The sequence below is a fragment of the Callionymus lyra genome, chromosome 15 (assembly GCF_982586985.1).
Source record: "Callionymus lyra chromosome 15, fCalLyr1.hap1.1, whole genome shotgun sequence".
Taxonomy (NCBI): Eukaryota; Metazoa; Chordata; class Actinopteri; order Syngnathiformes; family Callionymidae; genus Callionymus; species Callionymus lyra.
The window spans coordinates 18308062-18328330 of record NC_141832.1 but is presented as its reverse complement, the minus strand read 5'-3'; the positions used below and the strand labels follow the sequence as shown (position 1 = coordinate 18328330).

Below are 20269 nucleotides of genomic sequence, written 5' to 3'. Positions count from 1 at the left end.
TTTAATCTATTTTTAAATATCTAACTTTGCTCTTTTTTTTCTTGTGTTATTTGGGTGAAAACAATGTTAAGTCACACCCGGTATTATACTTGTTTTTGGATGTGTTGGCTTGAAAAATCATGTCCGTATAAAAGGCTTGAATGATTCAGACTAAAGAACACACGCCGATGTGGAATTGTCAATGTTGTATCTTTTTATTTGAAATGTTAATTTAAATCGATTGTCTTATAATACAACCATACACACAAGTTTAACTACAGTTATTTTTATTTATTTAGAAGAAAAACAAAGACTGAAATTGTTCAATGTTGCATTGTTTTATGCACATTTGTATCAAATGATGCGACTCATAACTTTTTATATTTTTATATTTTTCAGGTTAATGCAAAAGTGTCTGCCCATGACTCGAGAAAACTTCATGAAAGTTGCTAAGGGGGTCTTCTCAGATAACAAATACAACTGGGGCCGGGTCGTCACTCTGTTCATCGTGGCCTGTCGACTAGTCATGAAAGTGAGTAACTCTCTAGAGTAGTGTCATTGTAAATTAAATGTCTGTTTCCTTTAGGCTATTGCAGATAAAATTCGTGACATCGTCAAGGATATTATGGCCTGGACTTTGGAGTTCATTAAGAAACATGTTCTGGACTGGATCGAGAGGCAGGGGGGCTGGGTACGTTGATAAATGTCTGCATCACAGGACACCGTAAATTAATTTAGTTATATATTTTTTTTTTCAGGAGGCTTCTCTCTCATATGTAAACGACAAACCTGGGTGGAAAAAGTTTTGGTTTCTTGGAGGGTTATCTCTCTAGTTGTGTTTGTCATCGTCCGTAAATGCAAAGGCACAAGAATGAGTCTGGACAAATGACGGCAAACGTATAATTCACTGAAATTTGATGTAAGAACTCACTGTTTCAGCACAGTAAGAGTGGTGTTCATGAGTTTGATACTGAAATTCTAGTATGACCTCATTCTAGAGGTCATACATTAAAAAATATATTGTGAAGTATTGGTCCCATGAATCTTAACAATTTTTTACAATCTATATACATTCAGGGACAAACACACTTAGATTGGTTGCACCTTTTCTTAGTTACCTTTTAAAATATATGTTTAAAAAAAGAAAATATAAATGTTATTATATAATTATTCCCAAAGAATGCTCTTAATAGAAGTTACAGAAAAGGAAACCGTTACAGATTGTTACCTCACATTATTTAATGTCTTTCATTTCTTCCTTCACACTTTTGTATGTTGTGATATTTTTAATAAAAATATTTTTTTTCAACTCTAATCATATTTTGTTGTTTTTTTATTAAAAAAAAACTGTTTAAATTTTATTAAAATTCATACTCATATTGATGACCAAGTGTGTGAAACTATTTTTGAAGGTCATGGACTCTTTTTACTGTGTTTTGTTTGTTTTAAATTGAACTTTGAATGCTCAAAGTAATGAGGATGGTGCGGTTCGAGTGGATCAAGCTTCTCGACCTTTTTTTTCCAGTTGAGGCGAGCACACATGTATGACATGTTCCACACAAACACGAGGAAATTATGTCATTCAAAGTTTGCAGCAGTTTGAGCATGTGTAACCAATATGGAAGATTTAGGGTTGATAGCAGTGTACTATTGGTCCAGTAAACAAAATAATTATGGACAGAAGAACATTCATCCACCTCACACACAGTAGAGAAAATAACTATTTATTGTCTCCTATTCTAAACAATTATAAAAATATAAACAAAATATACTTCCACAAAATGTTCAATAAACAAAAACAAAAATATCGTACTTGGCCCGAAAATGTACTGTCTTCAAAAAAAAATAATGTTGTCTATTTGTGGTGCTGACCAGCAAAATAAAAGTCAATATAGTAAGTATCAATTTTCAAATACTCGAGTTTGTCCTGGAGGTCGTAGTGGAACAGAGGTCATCTGAGAGGCTTTGTAGTATTTCAATGCTTAATTTCAAACACACCCTAACTTTTATCCCACAACCAAAGAGAGAAGGACATTTTAAAAAATGATTATAAAAAAACACAATCAACTAAAACATTTTAAAAAGAAATAAAACTAAATGAGGCACTGAAAACACAGAAACTACTCTATTTGGACACAGGGTTTCGTTATTGTTAGACATCAATGAAACAGTTTCAAAGCGTTAAAGCTGGCAAATCTACATTGATTTAAATAATAGTTGACTTAAGTAAGATTGATATCTAAGTATAAGATTTATTTGTAAAGCACCATATTAAGGAGTCGATTATTATCCTTTTCAAGACAGACAACAACTTCAATTAATTGAAATATTGTGAATCTACGACTTAAATCTCGTAATAAAGTGTTTAGACTACTTTAATCTCGTAATAAAGTATTTTCGTAGGACTTTAATCTCGCCATAAAGTGTTTTCGACTACGTTATTCATAAGATAAAAATATTTAAGTGACCCTTAAACTCCGTCACATCTTCCACCTCCACCTGTTCAAGGATAAACATTTTTGACATTTTCGACTTTGAAAATAGTTTCAGTCCTAAGAGTTCCGCGAAGTCCGGGATGAGCTGCGCCACGGACGCGTCGCTGGAGGCGGACACCAGGGACCTGGTCCACCGGTCCCTGGCTCACCTGCTCGGACAGTCCAAGCCCGGGTGGTCGGAGAGCCCGGCGGAGACCACCATGAAGAGGGTCGTGACGCAGATGCTGGACAAACACAGATACTCGTTCAAAGGTAGGAAGAATAAAAACGTATTATAAACACGAATAAATATACTAATATAACTTAATACACGGGAATAAAAACAGAATAAGCGAGTGTTTCTTAGTTTAGTGTTTTTTGTTTAACGACGACATTCCCGTAAGTGTCGTGACGTCACAAACACTTGTTGCTTTGAAACCCCTTTTAACCGTTTCTGTGAAACCTGATCAATAAAACATGAAACTACTCAGACTGGTTTTACGAGTATCACTTGTGATAAATATCACATTTTTGTATTATAATGTTTTGTATTATTACTGGAGGAAATGCACTTATTTCTGATTCAAAGATTCAAAGCGTTTGTTGTCATAGGTACTACGTACCATGAAATTCTTCCTTTGTAACCCCAACAAAAGTGCACAGTAAAAAAGTAAGTATTACTATGTGACACTCTGTAGTATTACTCTGTGAGGCTCTGTAGTACTACTCTGTGACATTCTTTAGTATTAATCCATGAGGCTCTATAGTACTACTTTGTGACACTGTGGTATTACTCTGTGACACTCTGTAGTATTACTCTGTGACACTTTGTAGTATTACTCCGCGATGCTCTGTAGTATTAATCCGTAAATCTCTGTAGTATTACTCTGTGACATTGTAGTATTACTCCGTGATGCTCTGTAGTATTAATCCCTAAATTTCTGTAGTATTTCTCCTTAAGTCTCTGTAGTATTACTCCATAAGGCTCTGTAGTATTACTCTGTAAAAAATAAACATATGTGTGTATATATATATATATATACAGTATATATATATATACACATTTGAAAGAATAAAATCTAAAAACAGAGCAACAAAAGCACAAGTAGTGCGTGAGGTATATGTGGTTTAACTGTTGAGGAGTCTGATGGCGGTTGGAAAGAAATTATTTCTCCTTAATAATAATAATAACCTCCTTTATAATAAGTCAATGTGGTTCAATATGTTATATGTGAGCTTTTTTGTTAAATCTGACTTTCAAACTCATAACTAGCTTAATGTTAACCCCGTTTTTAAAAGAGTGGTATCGTTGGGAAAGAGAAACAATGTTAAATTATTTTACAGACCACATGACCACAAGTCGTAACTACTTTCATTTGTTTAAATACCAAAAATATTTCCAAACACCATGATTTTTGACACATATTTTGGTTTCGCAAAAAATGAAAGCAGTTACGACTTTGTCAAGAGTCATATGGACTGTAAATTCTGCAACACCAGAGTCAAATACTCGAACAATACTACAAATGTATGCTTTGTAGTGTCAAATAATTTAAATAAGAGACTTTTATTTATTTTTAAGTTGAATAATTTACCCAAATAAATAAATAAATAAATAACTATCTTTTTTTTAAGTTTTCCAAACTCATGTACCGAAAAAGGTCTAATCGATCAGGAAAGATGGCACTTGTATCCTAGTACAAGCTTCTTCCCTCTGGGGCCCGGTCGACCCTCAAAAGAACTTTTCTAAAAGCTCCTTTGTACCACTGTTAACACAAGCTCTAAACGCCACACAGAGAAAGACCAGAAATCAGTTTCTTTTCTTATGCGTCCTGATGACACTGTTCTCTCCTGATGCAAAACAAAATGGCCCTTTTAAAGGACATTTGAAGCTGAAGTTAATGCGTGTTGTGGCCCCTGTATCGTGATTCTCGCTACCTATTACTACAACAAAACATGTGAATAAACATGTGGTTGAGGACTCGAGTGTGACCTGGTCTGTGTGCTCCTGCAGGAACCATCCAAAAGTCGTTGAGGCAGAATTTGGGCAAAGGGACCGGTTTCGTGAAGGATGTCGCCATGAGTATATTTTCGGACGGGAAGACCAGCTGGGGTCGCGTGGTCGGCCTGATGGCGATCGGGGCGACAGCGTGCCAGTGCCTGCAGGAGCAGAATCAGCCGGACTGCGTGTCCGCGGTGGCTCGTGAGATCTCCTCGTACCTGCTGGAGGAGCAGAGCGACTGGCTGCTGAAGAACAACTCCTGGGTGAGTGACCAGGTCTCTAGAGTCCTCGCATCAATCCGAGACGTGACGTGTTTTTTTTGTTTGTTTTTTTTAACGTTCAGGATGGATTCGTGGAGATCTTCCAAGAGGCGGATACAGATTCGGCGATGAGGGGCGTGTTGATGGTGGTCGTCGGCGTGGCGGTCGTCGGCATGTGTCTGGTCAAGTTGCTGCGATGACGGGTGGAGATGACTCGCCTGCACAACACCGACCCAGACTTTGACACAAAACACTATGACATCATCCTCCAGAAGGAACATTGTTTTCTAGTGTTGAACCGACACACACGGATGATGTCACAGAAGAACAAGTGTTGTCACCTGATCAAAACCTTCGATCTCATCCTTTCATCTTGTGCCTTTTGTTCTTTTCTTGCGAAAGCTTTTTTTGAACAACGTTTTGAGCGTCGCGACGGCAACACCTGGTATCCAGGTGAGGTGGACGACCATCTGGAGTGTCTCATTCCTGCCCTTGTGTCACTTTATGCTTCGTCAGTTAAGATGCGTGGACGCTCAGGACTTGTTACACACACAACAAAGTGCTTTCAATACCATCAGGTCGAACATCCTGAGGGACAAGCTGGAGCTGTCTGGAGCGGACACTCACCTCACGGACTGGATTGTGGACTACCTCACCAACCGTCCACAGTTCGTGAGGACCCGGGATGGTGTTTCGAAGACTGTACTGTGCAGTGTAGGGGTCCCCCAGGGAACAGTGTTGGCACCGTTCCTTTTTTCACTGTACACTGCAGACTTCCAACACCTGTCTCCAACCAGTCACCTGCAAAAGTTCTCGGACGACTCCGCCATCGTCGGCCTCATTAAGGACGGGGATGATGGGTCGTACCGGGGACTTGTCCAGGACTTTGTTGACTGGTGCCTGGAAAACCACCTCCAGATCAACTCCAGCAAAACTAAGGAGTTGATTGTGGATTTCCGGCGGTGTCCCTCCATCTCCCCCCCACCACTGAACATCCAGGGACAGGACATTGAGATTGTCACGTCTTACAAGTTCCTGGGTGTTCACCTCAACAACCACCTGGACTGGGTGGGTAACACTGCTGCTCTTTATAAAAAAGGGAGGAGTAGACTCTACCTGCTCCGGAGGTTGAGGTCGTTTGGTGTCCAGGGGCCACTCCTGAAGTCATTCTATGACTCAGTAGTGGCCTCTGCCATCTTCAACGGTGTGGTCTGCTGGGGGAGCAGCATGACAGCAAAGGATAGGGCTAAACTGGACAGCCTTATTAAGAAGGCCGGTTACGTCCTAAGGCGCCCCCTGGATCCTGTGGAGGAAGTGACTGGGAGGAGGATACGGAGCAAGCTGGCCTCCATGAGGAGGAACTTGTCTCACCCTCTCCAGCACACACTGAGGGCATTGAGGAGCTCCATCAGTGATAGGATGCTACATCCCCGGTGTGTGAGGGAGAGGTACCGCAGGTCCTTCCTCCCTGCTGCCATCAGACTCCACAATACAGAGCACAAGAACACACCAAGATAATTATTTAACTGCACCTTTCTTGTTATTTTTGTAAATATGATTGTGTATATAATATAGTGCATATTTATTTTCTATTCTATTTAGATTTTTTCTTTTCTTTTTAATATTTTATTTCTGGGTGTTTTATTTATTTTTTGGTATATTGCTCTTGCTGTTGTTAAAACGAATTTCCCCTCGCGGGACAATAAAGGATTCTGATTCTGATTCTGATTCTGAAGTTGGTGTTTAAGGTAAGGTAAAACTTTATTGATCCCGTTTAGGAGCCGTTTAATCATTTGTTTTTAAAGCCCAGTAGGGGGCGCTGAATACCTTTCTTTTTTTGTTTGACAATGACAGGTGGGCTGAGAAATGTTAATCAGTTTTTGGATTAGTTTGGTTAGTTTATTACACAGTAAAACACAGACAACAACTTTGTGTGTCTCACCCTCCATTTATTAAGTATATGTACATGTTTGAGGTACAAAACCGTCCATTCTCGCAGTAATACCGCCATCTTTAACAAACGCTTGTGGTATTTTTTCATCAGATAATCCTGTCTGTGTACAGCAGGTATCAAAGTGTCCTTGCAATGTGTGTCAAAGCACAAGATGTATGTTTGATAATCCTTTTTATTTCTGTCGACACACAAGTTTAAGTCAAACATATTTGATCCGATTCTCTAAAACCCTAATGGTTTAGAAATATTCTGTACCTTTCACGTCAGAATGTGATGTGGGAAAATATGGTTTATAGGTGAAAAGAGTTAGTTCTGCTAAAGTTAGTGGAGGAAACATGCAAGTGCTCCATTAGTCATGATTGTATACACTTTTGTGTTGCTTTTCAAAGGTTTCCTACTCACTTTAAAGTTCCAGAATCTAATAGAATTATAACTTTTTCATCTGATCCTATATCTTTTTAATAAATCTAAATTTTTCACACTTTCCAGTTCTGTAAAGTTTATAAATATATATATATCAGTGGCGGGCCGTGCATTTCACACCTTCACTGGTGTCCAACATGAACTAATCCACCTCTTATTGCAATCATTATGACTCCACGGCTATAAAAACCATCAATATTACACAGAAATGCAGTATAACAGGCCTACTCCCATCAGTATGTGTGAATGGCTGTAAAAAGCACTACCGAATTTCCCCTCGCGGGACTAATAAGGGATTCTATAACAGGCGTTGCGTCACAGAAAGGTATCTCATGTAGCAAGAAAGAATGTCATTACTAAAGCAAGAAACCCAATTAGGACAATTCAACAAGTCTCTTTTCACTGTAGCCACAGCTGCCATACATACATCATCTCTAGCAGAAACATCAATATTAACCTCATTAAATAACAAAAATATCAAAACATTTAAATAAAATGCATTACTCACCAAAACTACTGATTATTTGTACATCCAATCAAATGACGTGAAAATGCTGACGTCACAGGACGCCTGCAAGAAGGCCTAGGTGTTGCCAACTAGCAATCTGATTGGTTAAAGCAACAGCGTCATTGCCACTTACTTTAAACTACAGACGCCAGCACTATCGATTCTGAAGGCGTCAAGGCATATTTTTGACCCTGGCAACAAATGATGGCTAAAATATGATTGGATAAAAGCTCTAAAATAAACATACACTAGTGGAAGCAGCGCAACCAAGAGAAAAGCTATGAAATGAAGAGAAAGACTATTGGAAATAATTTAATACTAATAATATTATATAATTATATAATAGTATATATAATAATATTCATGGAAAGGCCTTGCTGGCCCTGACAGCCCACCACTTATTATTTTAAGCATATATATTATATATGCTTAAAAGAATAAAACAACGTGATAATGGTTTCTGTCTGTTGAAGTATTTTTTTAATTAAAACATTTTCCGCATGTTATAAATGGCCACTAGATGGCAGTCCTCACTCGTTTAACATCCAAGCGACGCGAGTAAACGCTTTGACCACATGAACTATTAACATGGTTTTATGTATTAAATATTAAATTGGAAAATATTGTGATAAATAATATGTATAAATGTACGTGTTTCTCGTCACGATTGTAAAAATGAAGCTTTTTTACTAATGTAAAGAGTATTTTTATTTTTTAAACTTAATTTCCGTTCCGTTGCATTTTTGTTGCAAGATTTTTGTATGTGTATATACTGTATATATGCATATGCTTCTAGTTTATTTAGTCACTCTTTTTTTTTTTTTTTTTTTACAGATATTTGTTTATTGATTTTATAAACAACCAGTACAGCTCAACAGTGTGAATGGTATGATACACAGAGAAAATGAAAAATATGAAAGAAGAAAATGTCCATCAGAAGAAGGGAAATAACATTTTTGCAGATGTAAAAATAAAAGTATATATATATATATCCACACACACTCAAACATATACAGTATATTCATTTAAAAAAATGAACATTTGTAAAGATACATACTTGTATAATTAACAGAAAAGATAAAAAAGAACTAAAACAAAAAACACAAAATAAAAACAAAAAAAAAGAAAGAAAAACACAAACAAAACAAAACATGCCTGGTCCGCACACACACACCCAACCCCCGAGATGCTGTAGATAATAACATTGTCAATCTAAACAAGCATTTAAGATAAACAAGAAATAAAATAAAATATTTTCATGAGGCGACAGTCAAGTGTCCTTGCATATGCCACAAAAGGTCCCCACATCCTTTTGAACTTGGTGCTGGACCCTCCTAAAGTGTGACGTATTTTTTCTAATTTTAAGTTGCTGAGAACCTCTTTCAGCCACCATGTGTGTGATGGAGGTGCTGGTGATTTCCATCTCGTCAAGATGAGGCGTCGGGCCAGTACTGTTGAAAAGGCTACTACATCTTTTTGGGAGTTTTGGTTAGAGGTAGATCAGAAATACCAAATTAAGAAGTTAGAGTATTCGGTCCGATATTGGTCTTAGTGACCTCTGGCAATTTCCTAAAGATGTTCTCCCAAAAGAGAGGGACATGACCAGAACATGTGTAGATGGTTAGCTGTTCCATTATGGCACCTCTCACAAACGGCATCAACGTGGTCGTATATTTTAGAGAGTTTCAGTTTAGTCAAGTGTGTGCGGTGAACAATCTTGCATTGGATCACAAGTCTGGCACAAATACTTGAAGTATTACGTATTACATAGTATACGTTTCAGAACTCTGTCCCATTGGTCCTCAGAGATGATCTCCCCGATCTCCTCCTCCCAGAGAACCTTGATCCCATCCAGAGATGTGCAAGTGAGATTTAGGATTTTTTTCAGGCAAATTTGGAAATTGATCAAATGTTTTTTGGACAAAAGTACGGATTTGTAAATAACCGAAGAAGTGTCGTTTAGGAAGAGAGTGTGATTCTGATAATTCTTCAAAGGTCGCAAATGTGTCCTTGAATAGATCTTTAAAAGTGTTGATCCCACATCTGGACCAGGTCAAGAATGCATCGTCTACTAATGAGGGGGCAAATATGTGGTTTCTAATGATGGGAGCAGTGATGGGGATTGATGTTTAAACTGAGTACAAATCTTTAAGGTGTTTTTGATTATAATGTTCTTAATAGGAGCATAGGTGGGACAGTTAACGGAAGAATGTTTCAGGGCAGACAGTGAAACTGGTTTGGAAGATGCAGCTTTCTTAGCTATGCAAGACGGGGGGTTGTGAGACCCCTCAAAGTCGATCCAGTACTCAACAATACGGAGGTTTGTTGCCCAATAATAGTGTTTTAGATTTTGGTAAAGCCAACCCTCCATGTGACTTTGACCTTTGCAGAAGTTCTTTACGTATCCTTGGGTTCTTTTTATTGTGTGAATGCTGGGAAGCATACGTACTTCTACTATGAGTACTACAAATACTAGTACTAATAAAAATACTAGTACTACTAAACGTACTAGTACTACAAATACTAGTACTACCAGGAGTACTACAAATACTAGTACTACTACGAGTACCACAAATACAAGTACTACTACTATGAGTACTAGTACTACGAGTACTAATACTACTACCAGTACATACATGTACTAGTACTACTATGAGTTGTACAAATTCTTATACTTATAATTATATTTATACTAATAGTTTTACTTATACCTAACTCCTCTTGTACTCTTCCACTCCTTCACTCTTCCACTCTTCCACTCTTCCAGTCCTCAACTCCTTCACTCTTCCACTCCTTCACTCTTCCACTCTTCCACTCCTTCACTCTTCCACTCTACCACTCCTTCACTCTTCCACTCCTTCACTCCTTCACCCCTTCACTCATTCACTCTTTCACTCTTTCACTCTTTCACTCTTTCACTCCTTCACTCTTCCACTCTTCCACTCTTCCACTCCTCAACTCCTTCACTCTTCCACTCCTTCACTCTTCCACTCTTCCACTCCTTCACTCTTCCACTCTACCACTCCTTCACTCTTCCACTCCTTCACTCCTTCACCCCTTCACTCATTCACTCTTTCACTCTTTCACTCTTTCACTCTTTCACTCTATCACTCTTTCACTCCTCCACTCTTCCACTCCTTCACTCTTCCACTCTTCCACTCCTTCACCCCTTCACTCCTTCACTCTTTCACTCCTCCACTCTTCCACTCTTTCACTCTTCCACTCCTTCACTCTATCACTCTATCACTCTTCCACTCTTCCACTCTTCTACTTCCACTACTACTACTTCCACAACTACTAATTCCTCTACTACTTCCACTATTACTACTAATTCCACTACTACTAATTTCACTAATACTTCCAATACTACTAATTCCACTACTACTACTACTTAAACTACTACTTCCACTACTACTAATTCCACTTCTACTTTTACAACTACTTCCACAACTACTAATTCCTCTACTACTTCCACTATTACTACCAATTCCACGACTACTTCCACTATTAATAATTTCACTAATACTTCCAATACTACTACTTCCACTACTACTACTTTAACTACTAATTCCACTACTACGAATCCAACTACTTCTTCCACTACTGGTTCCACTTTTACTATTTCCACTAATACTTCCACTACTAATTTACCTACTACTACTTCCAGTACTACTTTGTGTGAATGCTGGTCAGCATTCACACTGCATTTTCATCCGGAAATGCACTCTTTTCTAGTTAAGAAACATGTTCTGGACTGGATCGAGAGGCAGGGGGGCTGGGTACGTTGATAAATGTCTGCATCACAGGACACCGTAAATTAATTTAGTTATATTCTCTTCTTTTTTTTCAGGAGGCTTCTCTCTCATAAGTGAACGACAAACCTGGGTGGAAAAGGTTTTGTTTCTTGGAGCGTTAGCTCTCGTTGTTGTGTTTGTCATCGTCTGTAAATGCAAAGGCACAAGAATGAGTCTGGACAAATGATGGCAAACGTATAATTCACTGAAATTTGATGGACAGGTTCTCAATCTAGAGGTCATACATTAAAAAATATATTGTGAAGTATTGGTCCCATGAATCCTAACAATTGTTTACAATCTATATACATTCAGGGACAAACACACTTCGATTGGTTGCATCTTTTCTTAGTTACCTTTTTAAAATATATATATTCATCAACTGTATTTAAAAAAAAGAAGGTATACCCAAGTTCTAACACTGAACTATGACCCACCATCAAAAATCAGGACTATGTATAATTGGAATTGCAAAATTCTTCAAATATTTAGGGGTGTCACTACCTAGAGACTTGTTGAGACTGTATGACATCAATCATGGACCTTTGAGTGAAAGAATTAAGTTGGATTTACAAAGATGGGCAACTATACCTTATTTAAATCTTCACTCAAGGATAGACTCCATCAGGATGAATATTCTGCCACGAATATTTTATCTTTTTCAATGTCTCCAGGTCAAAATTCCACAATTTTTTTTAAAGAATGGGACAGATTAATTTCAAGATTTGTGTGGTAAGGAAAAAAAACCAGGGTCAGATATAAAACACTGCAATTAAGTAAAGAGAAGGGAGGTATGGGCCGGCCCTGCCTTCAAAATTATTACCATGCAGCACATCTGAGGCCCTTATTCTGTCTCTGTTCAAGATCCTACACTGCAGGTTGGAAGAACTTGGAATATTCTAGCGTAAATGGTGTTCCATTGATTGCTCTCATAGCAGACAACAAGCTACAGGATGAACTGAATGTTACTGATCATACTTTTACAAGCATTTTTCTAAAATCTTGGCAGGAATTGGTTAAATCATGCCACCTAGGGGATTCCCCGAGGATCTTGAGGTGGTGTGCTTTTGAATCCGATTTTGTGCCCAATAAAAGGGACGGCAGATTTAAGACCTGGATCTCAAAAGGTATAACTGACTACCAATCATTTACTCACAAAGGGAATTTTCAGAGTTTTGAAAACCTTCAGAAAAAACCTGGTTTAGAAAAAGAGGATATTTACAGATACTTAAAAGTCAGAAATTATTTTAATCAAAATTTGAAAAAGACAATTGATGCATGTGAAAAAGGATTACTAGATATTTTCATTTCATTATTGGAGGCAAATAATAGCAATAAAATAGTATCTAAATTGTACAAAGGAATTCGACAATCTAAACAAGAGAACACAGCATATATAAAGCAGCGAAGGGAAAAGATGGAGATATATCGATCACAAATGAGACCTGGGAAAAAATTAGTCATCTACAATGGTTCTCAACAAGATCAAATACATAGCGGAGTTCTGTTGGAAGAATATTATTCGATTTGTTTATCACACCCATTCAAAAAAAACACATGGGCACGGATGAAGCATGTTGGAGACTTTGCGGGTATAATGGAGCAAATCAATGGCATGTCTTTTGGAGCTGCAGTGGAATGGAAACTTTTTGGACAGAGATCCAGAGCCATATTAACAACATTTTTGGTGTGAATCTTCCCTGTAAAGGTGAACACATGTACCTGGGTGACTTACCAATTGAAACTGGAACAATGGAGACAAGAAATTGCATATAGTTGGCAGCAAGTAAGAAATGTACCACGAGGAAGTGGTTACAAGTTGAACCACCCATGACAGAGAACTGGATGGACATCATTTACAACATCTAGAAGTGATTTCATTTAAGGAGATATGTTGTTTTATTTTCCATATTTGTCTTTTTTAAATGCATTTAAAAAAAAATTCTAACTGTTGAAATATATGTATTTTGTAAAGTAACTAGTTTGATGGGTATGCTCCCTGGGGTGTTTTTTATTATTTTTTATATTTTATTTTATTATTATTATTTCACATTTTTCTTCATACATTTCATCTTTACTTTCATATTTGTACTTTATACGTGAAATTTACCATTTTGTTCTGAAAAAATGATTAAAAAAAAAGAAAGTATAAAATGTTATTATTATTATATAATTATTCCCAAAGAATGCTCTTAATAGAAGTTACAGAAAAGGAAACAGTTACAGATTGTTATCTCACACTATTTAATTTCTTTCATTTCTTCCATCACACTTTTGTATGTTGTGATATTTTTTATAATAATAAAAAAAAGTTCAACTCTATTCACATTTTGTTGTTTTTCTTAAGAACAAACTGTTAATATTTTATTAAAAGTGAAACTCATATTGATGATTAAAGTGTGTCAAACTATTTTGAAGGACATGGACTCTTTTTATTCCTCTGTTCTCTTTGTTTTAAATTTAACTTTGAATGCTCAAAGTAATGAGGATGGGTGCGGTTCGAGTGGCTCGAACTACTGGACCTCTATCTGCTTTTTTTTTTATTATTATTATATAAGAGCACACATGTATGACATGTACGCGCACAAACACAAAAAGTTTTACTTTCGATTTCAAAGGGCATGCGTACTACTTCATAGAAGTGGGCTGTTACAAACCACGCCCACATGTGACCGTAATAAGCTGTAGCCCGGCGGAAGTGTAGGTTATATCCGCCGATGTTTGAAGCGAGTTTATTCAGTTTGTAAAATAGTTCCAAATAATCTCAACGTACAAGATGGAGGGAGGAGATCGAGCTGCTGGCTCCGACGGTAACACAGCCGACAACTACGGTGAGATGATTCGAATGAATATAAAAATGTTTTTAGTTATAGTTAATAACCAAACTTACACGATACAAAAACAGACTATAGTATTTATACTGTCCCTGGTAACTTTCAAAACTACTGTTGCAAACTTTTAAACTTCTTTCTGTAATTGTAAAACACGAAGTTTCCTTAAAGTAAGAAAGTCATTTTATTTATATAGCGCTGCAAACTAGAACATTTAGTAAAAAGTGAACGTACAATGTTGTTATTTAACTTGAATTCCAATGAATCTATCTTTCAGGAGATCAACTCATGAAGACCACTCTTGCTGTGCTGAAACAGTGGGTTCTTACTAAATCTATTTCATATTACAAAGATTATTATTAATGCTTATGTCGTATTTCCTTTCAACAGCTACATCTGTAACTACGTGAGGCAGCATGGAGGAGACACTGGTGTGTTGCCCGGAGTTGAAGAATCCACTGATCCAGAAATACAGAAGGTGGCTGATGGTCTGCGGAAATTTGGAGACGAACTGGATGCGCGTGTTGATTTCCAAAGGTTTGTTCGTTGTATGATCTTGTGTTAATATGATATTCAAAATAAGTAATAATCAAACAATACATTCCAAATAGTTGTCCTATTAGTGACACACGCTTGAAGTAATCCGGTGTCTATGAAAGAATAGTTATTTACTTAATTGCCTTTTTTTTATCGTATTAATCCATTTTTAAATATCTAACTTTGCTCTTTTTTTTTCTTGTGTGCTTGCATTGTTTGTGTGAAAACAATGTTAAGTCACACCCGATGTTATACTTGTTTTTGGATGTGTTAGCTTGTAAAATCATGTCTGTATAAAAGGCTTGAATGATTCAGACTAAAGAACACACGCCGATGTGGAATTGTCAATGTTGTATCTTTTTATTCACAGTTTACAATTTTAAATACAGTTTTTTTTTTTTATTTAGAAGGAAACTGAAGACTGAAATTGTTCAATGTTGCATTGTTTTATGCACATTTGTATCAAATGATGCGACTCATAACTTTTTATATTTTCATATTTTTCAGTTTAATGCAAAATTGTCTGCCCATGACTCGAGAAAACTTCATGAAAGTTGCTAAGGAGGTCTTCTCAGATAACAAATACAACTGGGGCCGGGTCGTCACTCTGTTCATCTTTGCCTGTCGACTAGTCATGAAAGTGAGTAACTCTCTAGAGTAGTGTCATTGTAAATTAAATGTCTGTTTCAGGATGAGGCGCAATGTGATTACTTATAAGCAGATAATTTGCGTTTCAGAATAAGTCACAACAAATTGTATCTCCTTCAGGCTATTGCAGATAAAATTCGTGACATCGTCAAGGATATTATGGCCTGGACTTTGGAGTTCATTAAGAAAAATGTTCTGGACTGGATCCAGAGGCAGGGGGGCTGGGTAAGTTGTTGCATCACAGGACACTATAAATTAATTTAGTTATATTCTCTTTTTTTTTTCAGGAGGCTTCTCTCTCAAACGTGAACGACAAACCTGGGTGGAAAAAGTGTTTGTTTCTTGGAGGGTTATCTCTCGTAGTTGTGTTTGTCATCGTCCGTAAATGCAAAGGCACAAGAATGAGTCTGGACAAATGACGGCAAACGTATAATTCACTGAAATTTGATGGACAGGCTCTCAATCTAGAGGTCATACTTTAAAAAATAAATTGTAAAGTATTGGTCCCATGAATCTTAACAATTGTTTACAATCTATATACATTCAGGGACAAACACACTTAGATTGGTTGCACCTTTTCTTAGTTACTTTTTAAGATGTATATTTTCATCAACTGTATTTAAAAAAAAAAAAATGAAATGTTATTATTATTATTCCCAAAGAAAGGTTACAGTATTCACATTATTTAATGTCTTTCATTTCTTCCTTCACACTTTTGTATGTTGTGATATTTTTAATAAAAAAAAATCTTTTCAACTCTAATCATATTTTGTGTTGTTTTTTTCTTAAGAACAAACTGTTTATATTTTATTAAAAGTCATACTCCTATTGATGACCAAGTGTGTGAAACTATTTTTGAAGGACATGGACTCTTTTTACTCCTCTGTTTTGTTTGTTTTAAATTGAACTTTGAATGCTCAAAGTAATGAGGATGGGTGCGGTTCAAGTGGATCAAGCTTCTCGAACCTCAAACTGCTTTTTTTTTCAGCTGAAGCGAGCACACATGGATGACATGTTCCGCACAAACACGAGGAAATTACGTCATCCAAAGTCTGCGTTGAAGCAAAAAATATATATAAAAAAAATGATATTGTGTATTTTAAAACGCAAAAAAAACACAGTAGTTGTATTTTTTTTTCTTTTGAAGCAAGAAATAAAAAAAATAAAAAAAATACGCGTCATCTGACAACGCGGAAGTTCCCGGGAAGCGAACACAAGACAACAAGATGGCATCCCGTGCGAAAGGAGGTGGCCAAGGTATGTCCGCTAACAGCGATGGATTTGGATAATAAAATGAGTAACACTGCGGTGACAGGCGTCTGATATTATATAAATGCCTTCTTTACAAATAGAAATGTTTTTTCCTCCTGTCCTGGCATGTTTGTGAGAGGTTCTTGGCGTCCAGTCCACGCTGTGTTTATGCGCCTTTGCTAACGTTAGCCGCGCTGTTGCGTCCTCCAATGTTCTCACGACTGCGTCATTTCAAAGTCAAATACTTTGACTGTGAAGTACCGAGATTTAGTGTATAATTTGCATGGAGATTGTCATAGAGTATAGTAAGAATACACCCTGTTTCAAGTCTTCATTTGGGGGTAAATAGATTTTCAAGCAAACTATTAAAGGCGTATGTGTCGTTTCTCTTCATTGTTTTCGTAACGTAGCGTTTGAAAATGGAAAAGAAACGACGTGTTATGACGTAGTATAAGAACAGTCACACAATTGATCATAAAATATTTAATGTGATTTATTTTGTAGCTGATCAACTTCAACAGACCAGTGCAATTCTGCTCAATGAGTGAGTAAAATCCATCACAGTTCTGACCATGACTTTTTCCATGACTCTTACATTTTTTTACTTTTTCCCTGTAGCTTCATCTACGATCGAATCCAGCGGAGTGATGGAGAAAATCCCATTGTGTTGAGCAGAGAACAACTTGGAATAGAACGAGTGTGTGATCCACACTTAAAAGACATCAGCATGTGTCTGCGGAGGATCGGCGACGACTTGGATGGAAATGTGGAATTTAAAAGGTTCTTGTTTTTAATTGATCTATTTGAATTAATATTATTCTTTACATTTAACCAATACTGTATATTACATACTTTTTTTTAACAAGCAATTTTGGACACTGAATTGTAGAGTCACATCTGTTCTGTTTGTTATCATACAATAATAGAACTGAAAGCCAAAACATCCAACATCAGCTTTAATGGAGTTGGCCGTATCCTCTCGTCCTCAGTCACCGCAATGATCTCTTGCGATTTCATTGTTCTTTTAGCTGTGGATGACATAATAACTGCAGCTTTTTTATACAGTGCTGTTGAAAATATTACGGTAACTAAAAATACCAGACATTTTTACTGTCAACGGTTTATTTCTTGGGTAAAGATAGAATATAGAGAAATTTGTTGTAAATATATATTTTTATAAAAACAACTTTTAATATACTGATCTAAAAATTGAAAATTGTCTTTCATATCGCAAAGTTTATCAAAGGCAGCACCTGTATCGGGGAACTTTTTTGTTTCGTAGTTTTAGTTTCAGTTGTTGTTATAGCAAGATGTGAAAACAACTCTATGTTTCATTTTTCCAAAATTGATATCAGTCACGACTCATGCAGTAGAACTCTCTATTATTTTAACAATGTGCTTTACTATGTAACTTTTATCTGGTCGTCCCATCCGACTTTTTGAACTTACAAGGAACGTAAAGCAAGTAACACAACAAGAGCCTGTAACTTGTAACTTGCAATGTGTTACAACTTTGCGATGGATGAGCTACAACATTGCACTTGCACTGTTCAGACACTGGGGGTGGGAGGGAAGCCAGCAACAATCTAATCTTCCTTAAAGAAAAACATTGGTAATTTCCATTTTGTCCAGATCAGCACTAGTGATGCTTTGTCATTTCTGTCCTCTTAGGTTGGTCAATGAATCCAATATCATCCCAACTAAAGAAACCTTCATGAAAGTTGCAATAGAGATCTTCTCAGACGGGAGATTCAACTGGGGTCGAGTGGTCACTCTGTTCTACTTTACCTTTCGACTTGTCGTGAAAGTAAGACACCAGCCAAACAGGTTTTAAAGACTGTGGCTTCTAATAAGAAGTTTTCTTTTTCCGTCCCCTCCCAGGCTCTCACGAGTAATGTTCCTGACATCATCAGAAAAATCATCGGCTGGACCTTAGACTACCTCACGGATTATGTTCTGGACTGGATCAAGGAGCAGGGTGGCTGGGTGAGTCATCGAGTTACTTCACAAAAATGATATACCCCTCATCAACTAATGATTTTCGTGTACTTTGCGGATGTTTTCAGGAGGGCGTCCGTGCATACTTCGGAACACCCACATGGCAAATGGCTATGGTTTTCGGAGCTGGCGTTTTAATGGCTTTAGTTGTCACCCACACATTCAAAGGCAGATGAGTGACACGTGGGATAATCACGGAGCGAGAACATGCAATGACCTGAAGGAGAAGAGTCGACGCTACTGATTGATATCTGGTGTAAAATAAGGAGCAACCATCTCCTCCTTCTTCCTCATGAATTTCAAAGGATTGTCGGCTGTACTTGATTGCACTGTCTTACCCGGCCACTCAGGTGACGATGGCTATTTAATGTTATTAGTTTTTGTTCGGTTCGAAAAGGTTTTCATTCAAGAACTGGTTGTTTAAAATAATTTATTTTGTGCATCATATTTCTTTGAAGATATTTGCTTGGACTGAAAGCTTTTTGCCCTTTTGTTTTCGCTGATCTGTTTCACTCTCTTGTGGTTGAGTTATAATCTGCTGTCAATCATTTTTGGGTGTGAAAACATCTTGTTTTTGCAAATTGTTATCCTGAAAAAAGGACCAGAAGGTATTCTGACAAACTGAAGCAAAAAAAGGCATGGTTGAAGAATAAAAAAGTTACAGCCCAATAAAAATGATTACTAAATTACGACTATATGAACAGGAAGAGACGTTTTTCTCCCACGAAATAAGCTGCTGATCAGTTGTTTACAGAACGTGCCACTGCAGGATCCTTTTCTTTTTACCAAAGCAATAATTGTGTGGAACCTTGTATTATAGCTTAATAAACATTTGGCATTATGATTTTGTTACTACGCCCAGGATGACCAACCTTTGTAGCCATAAAGTTTCTTGCTTGGTCACAGATTCTTACCTCACATTACCAGTACTGTATTTTACTTTTGCTTCACAATAATCGGAACCACCGTCTCTCAAACAAATTAGCTAAATTATTTTTTTTCCTGTCTGTCAGTGCCTTGGTTTGTTTTGTTTCTACAAATGTAAAATACACTTTCCACTTTTTTACATTTGTACCGCAGGTTGTAGTCTCCCCCAAATTCTGTGCAACTTGTGTCTTGTAATATATAAATATAAAATAAATAAAAACATTTTTTACTCTTACTTTGTGTTTCGTTCTCTTAATTACCAGAGATGTTAATTGTCAGAATTCCGAATGAGTACCAGGATGTTGAGTAATTTGTTAACACATTGTTGGCAAGATAATATTATATTATACATGAGATGTCGCTTTTAAATGTCTTTAAAATACGACTGATGGGTTAAGTAAGAACGGCAACTGTGGGCTTGAAAAAAGGACCTTAAAGTAAATGTAATAAACCAGTGACAGCCATTTTGTTTGCCCAACAAAGTTACCCTAGAAAGATTAGTTAAGCTTTGGTTATATTCCTAAATTACAAGTGGTTTAAAATAAAATAAAGCTAAACTCAGTCCAAGTGTTTGTGGGCCACATATTTAGAGTTGGTGGGCTGGATTTGGTCAGCACTTTGAATTCGTAAGACACAAATTTCACCAAACTTTTTAACATCTGCAGCGATACAACATATGTCAT

The 20269-nt window shown here is 36.9% G+C and overlaps 3 protein-coding genes and 1 long non-coding RNA gene across 5 annotated transcripts; all 4 read left to right on the top strand.

Moving 5' to 3' along the window:
- The first annotated feature begins 2442 nt into the window (after positions 1-2442).
- On the top strand, positions 2443-6437 carry LOC148065190 (induced myeloid leukemia cell differentiation protein Mcl-1 homolog). 2 transcript variants are annotated; one of them, XM_087808603.1, is made up of 3 exons: positions 2443-2726; positions 4468-4718; positions 4799-6437. In XM_087808603.1, exons 1-3 carry the CDS (start codon positions 2555-2557, stop codon positions 4913-4915), a joined length of 540 nt encoding a protein of 179 aa, XP_087664729.1. In that variant the 5' UTR covers positions 2443-2554; the 3' UTR covers positions 4916-6437. The 2 variants fall into 2 exon arrangements, with proteins under 2 accessions (XP_087664729.1, XP_087664728.1); XM_087808602.1 differs by having other exon boundaries at positions 4468-4935.
- A 578-nt stretch (positions 6438-7015) lies between these two features.
- LOC148065189 (uncharacterized) lies at positions 7016-8056 on the top strand. The gene is made up of 2 exons (XR_015713387.1): positions 7016-7167; positions 8012-8056. It is a non-coding gene; the product is annotated as an uncharacterized LOC148065189 (long non-coding RNA).
- Positions 8057-13978: 5922 nt separating this feature from the next.
- Positions 13979-16134, top strand: LOC148065188 (apoptosis regulator BAX-like). The gene is made up of 6 exons (XM_087808599.1): positions 13979-14225; positions 14503-14542; positions 14616-14762; positions 15270-15402; positions 15531-15635; positions 15698-16134. The coding sequence occupies exons 1-6, from the start codon at positions 14171-14173 to the stop codon at positions 15827-15829; spliced, it is 612 nt and encodes a 203-aa protein (XP_087664725.1). The 5' UTR covers positions 13979-14170; the 3' UTR covers positions 15830-16134.
- A 358-nt stretch (positions 16135-16492) lies between these two features.
- On the top strand, positions 16493-19821 carry LOC148065187 (apoptosis regulator BAX-like). Its single transcript, XM_087808601.1, has 6 exons — positions 16493-16667; positions 17166-17205; positions 17280-17441; positions 18333-18468; positions 18543-18647; positions 18728-19821. Exons 1-6 carry the CDS (start codon positions 16637-16639, stop codon positions 18833-18835), a joined length of 582 nt encoding a protein of 193 aa, XP_087664727.1. The 5' UTR covers positions 16493-16636; the 3' UTR covers positions 18836-19821.
- The last annotated feature ends 448 nt before the right edge of the window (positions 19822-20269 follow it).

Coding starts and splice junctions, on each gene's coding strand:
- LOC148065190 (XM_087808602.1), top strand. CDS start 2,555: ATGAGCTGCGCCACGGACGCGTCGCTGGAGGCGGACACCAGGGACCTG. Junction 2,727..4,467: donor ACACAGATACTCGTTCAAAG/GTAGGAAGAATA, acceptor GTGCTCCTGCAG/GAACCATCCAAAAGTCGTTG.
- LOC148065187 (XM_087808601.1), top strand. CDS start 16,637: ATGGCATCCCGTGCGAAAGGAGGTGGCCAAG. Junction 17,442..18,332: donor GGAAATGTGGAATTTAAAAG/GTTCTTGTTTTT, acceptor CTGTCCTCTTAG/GTTGGTCAATGAATCCAATA. Junction 18,469..18,542: donor CCTTTCGACTTGTCGTGAAA/GTAAGACACCAG, acceptor GTCCCCTCCCAG/GCTCTCACGAGTAATGTTCC.
- LOC148065188 (XM_087808599.1), top strand. CDS start 14,171: ATGGAGGGAGGAGATCGAGCTGCTGGCTCCGACGGTAACACAGCCGAC. Junction 14,543..14,615: donor ACTCTTGCTGTGCTGAAACA/GTGGGTTCTTAC, acceptor TCCTTTCAACAG/CTACATCTGTAACTACGTGA. Junction 14,763..15,269: donor GCGCGTGTTGATTTCCAAAG/GTTTGTTCGTTG, acceptor CATATTTTTCAG/TTTAATGCAAAATTGTCTGC.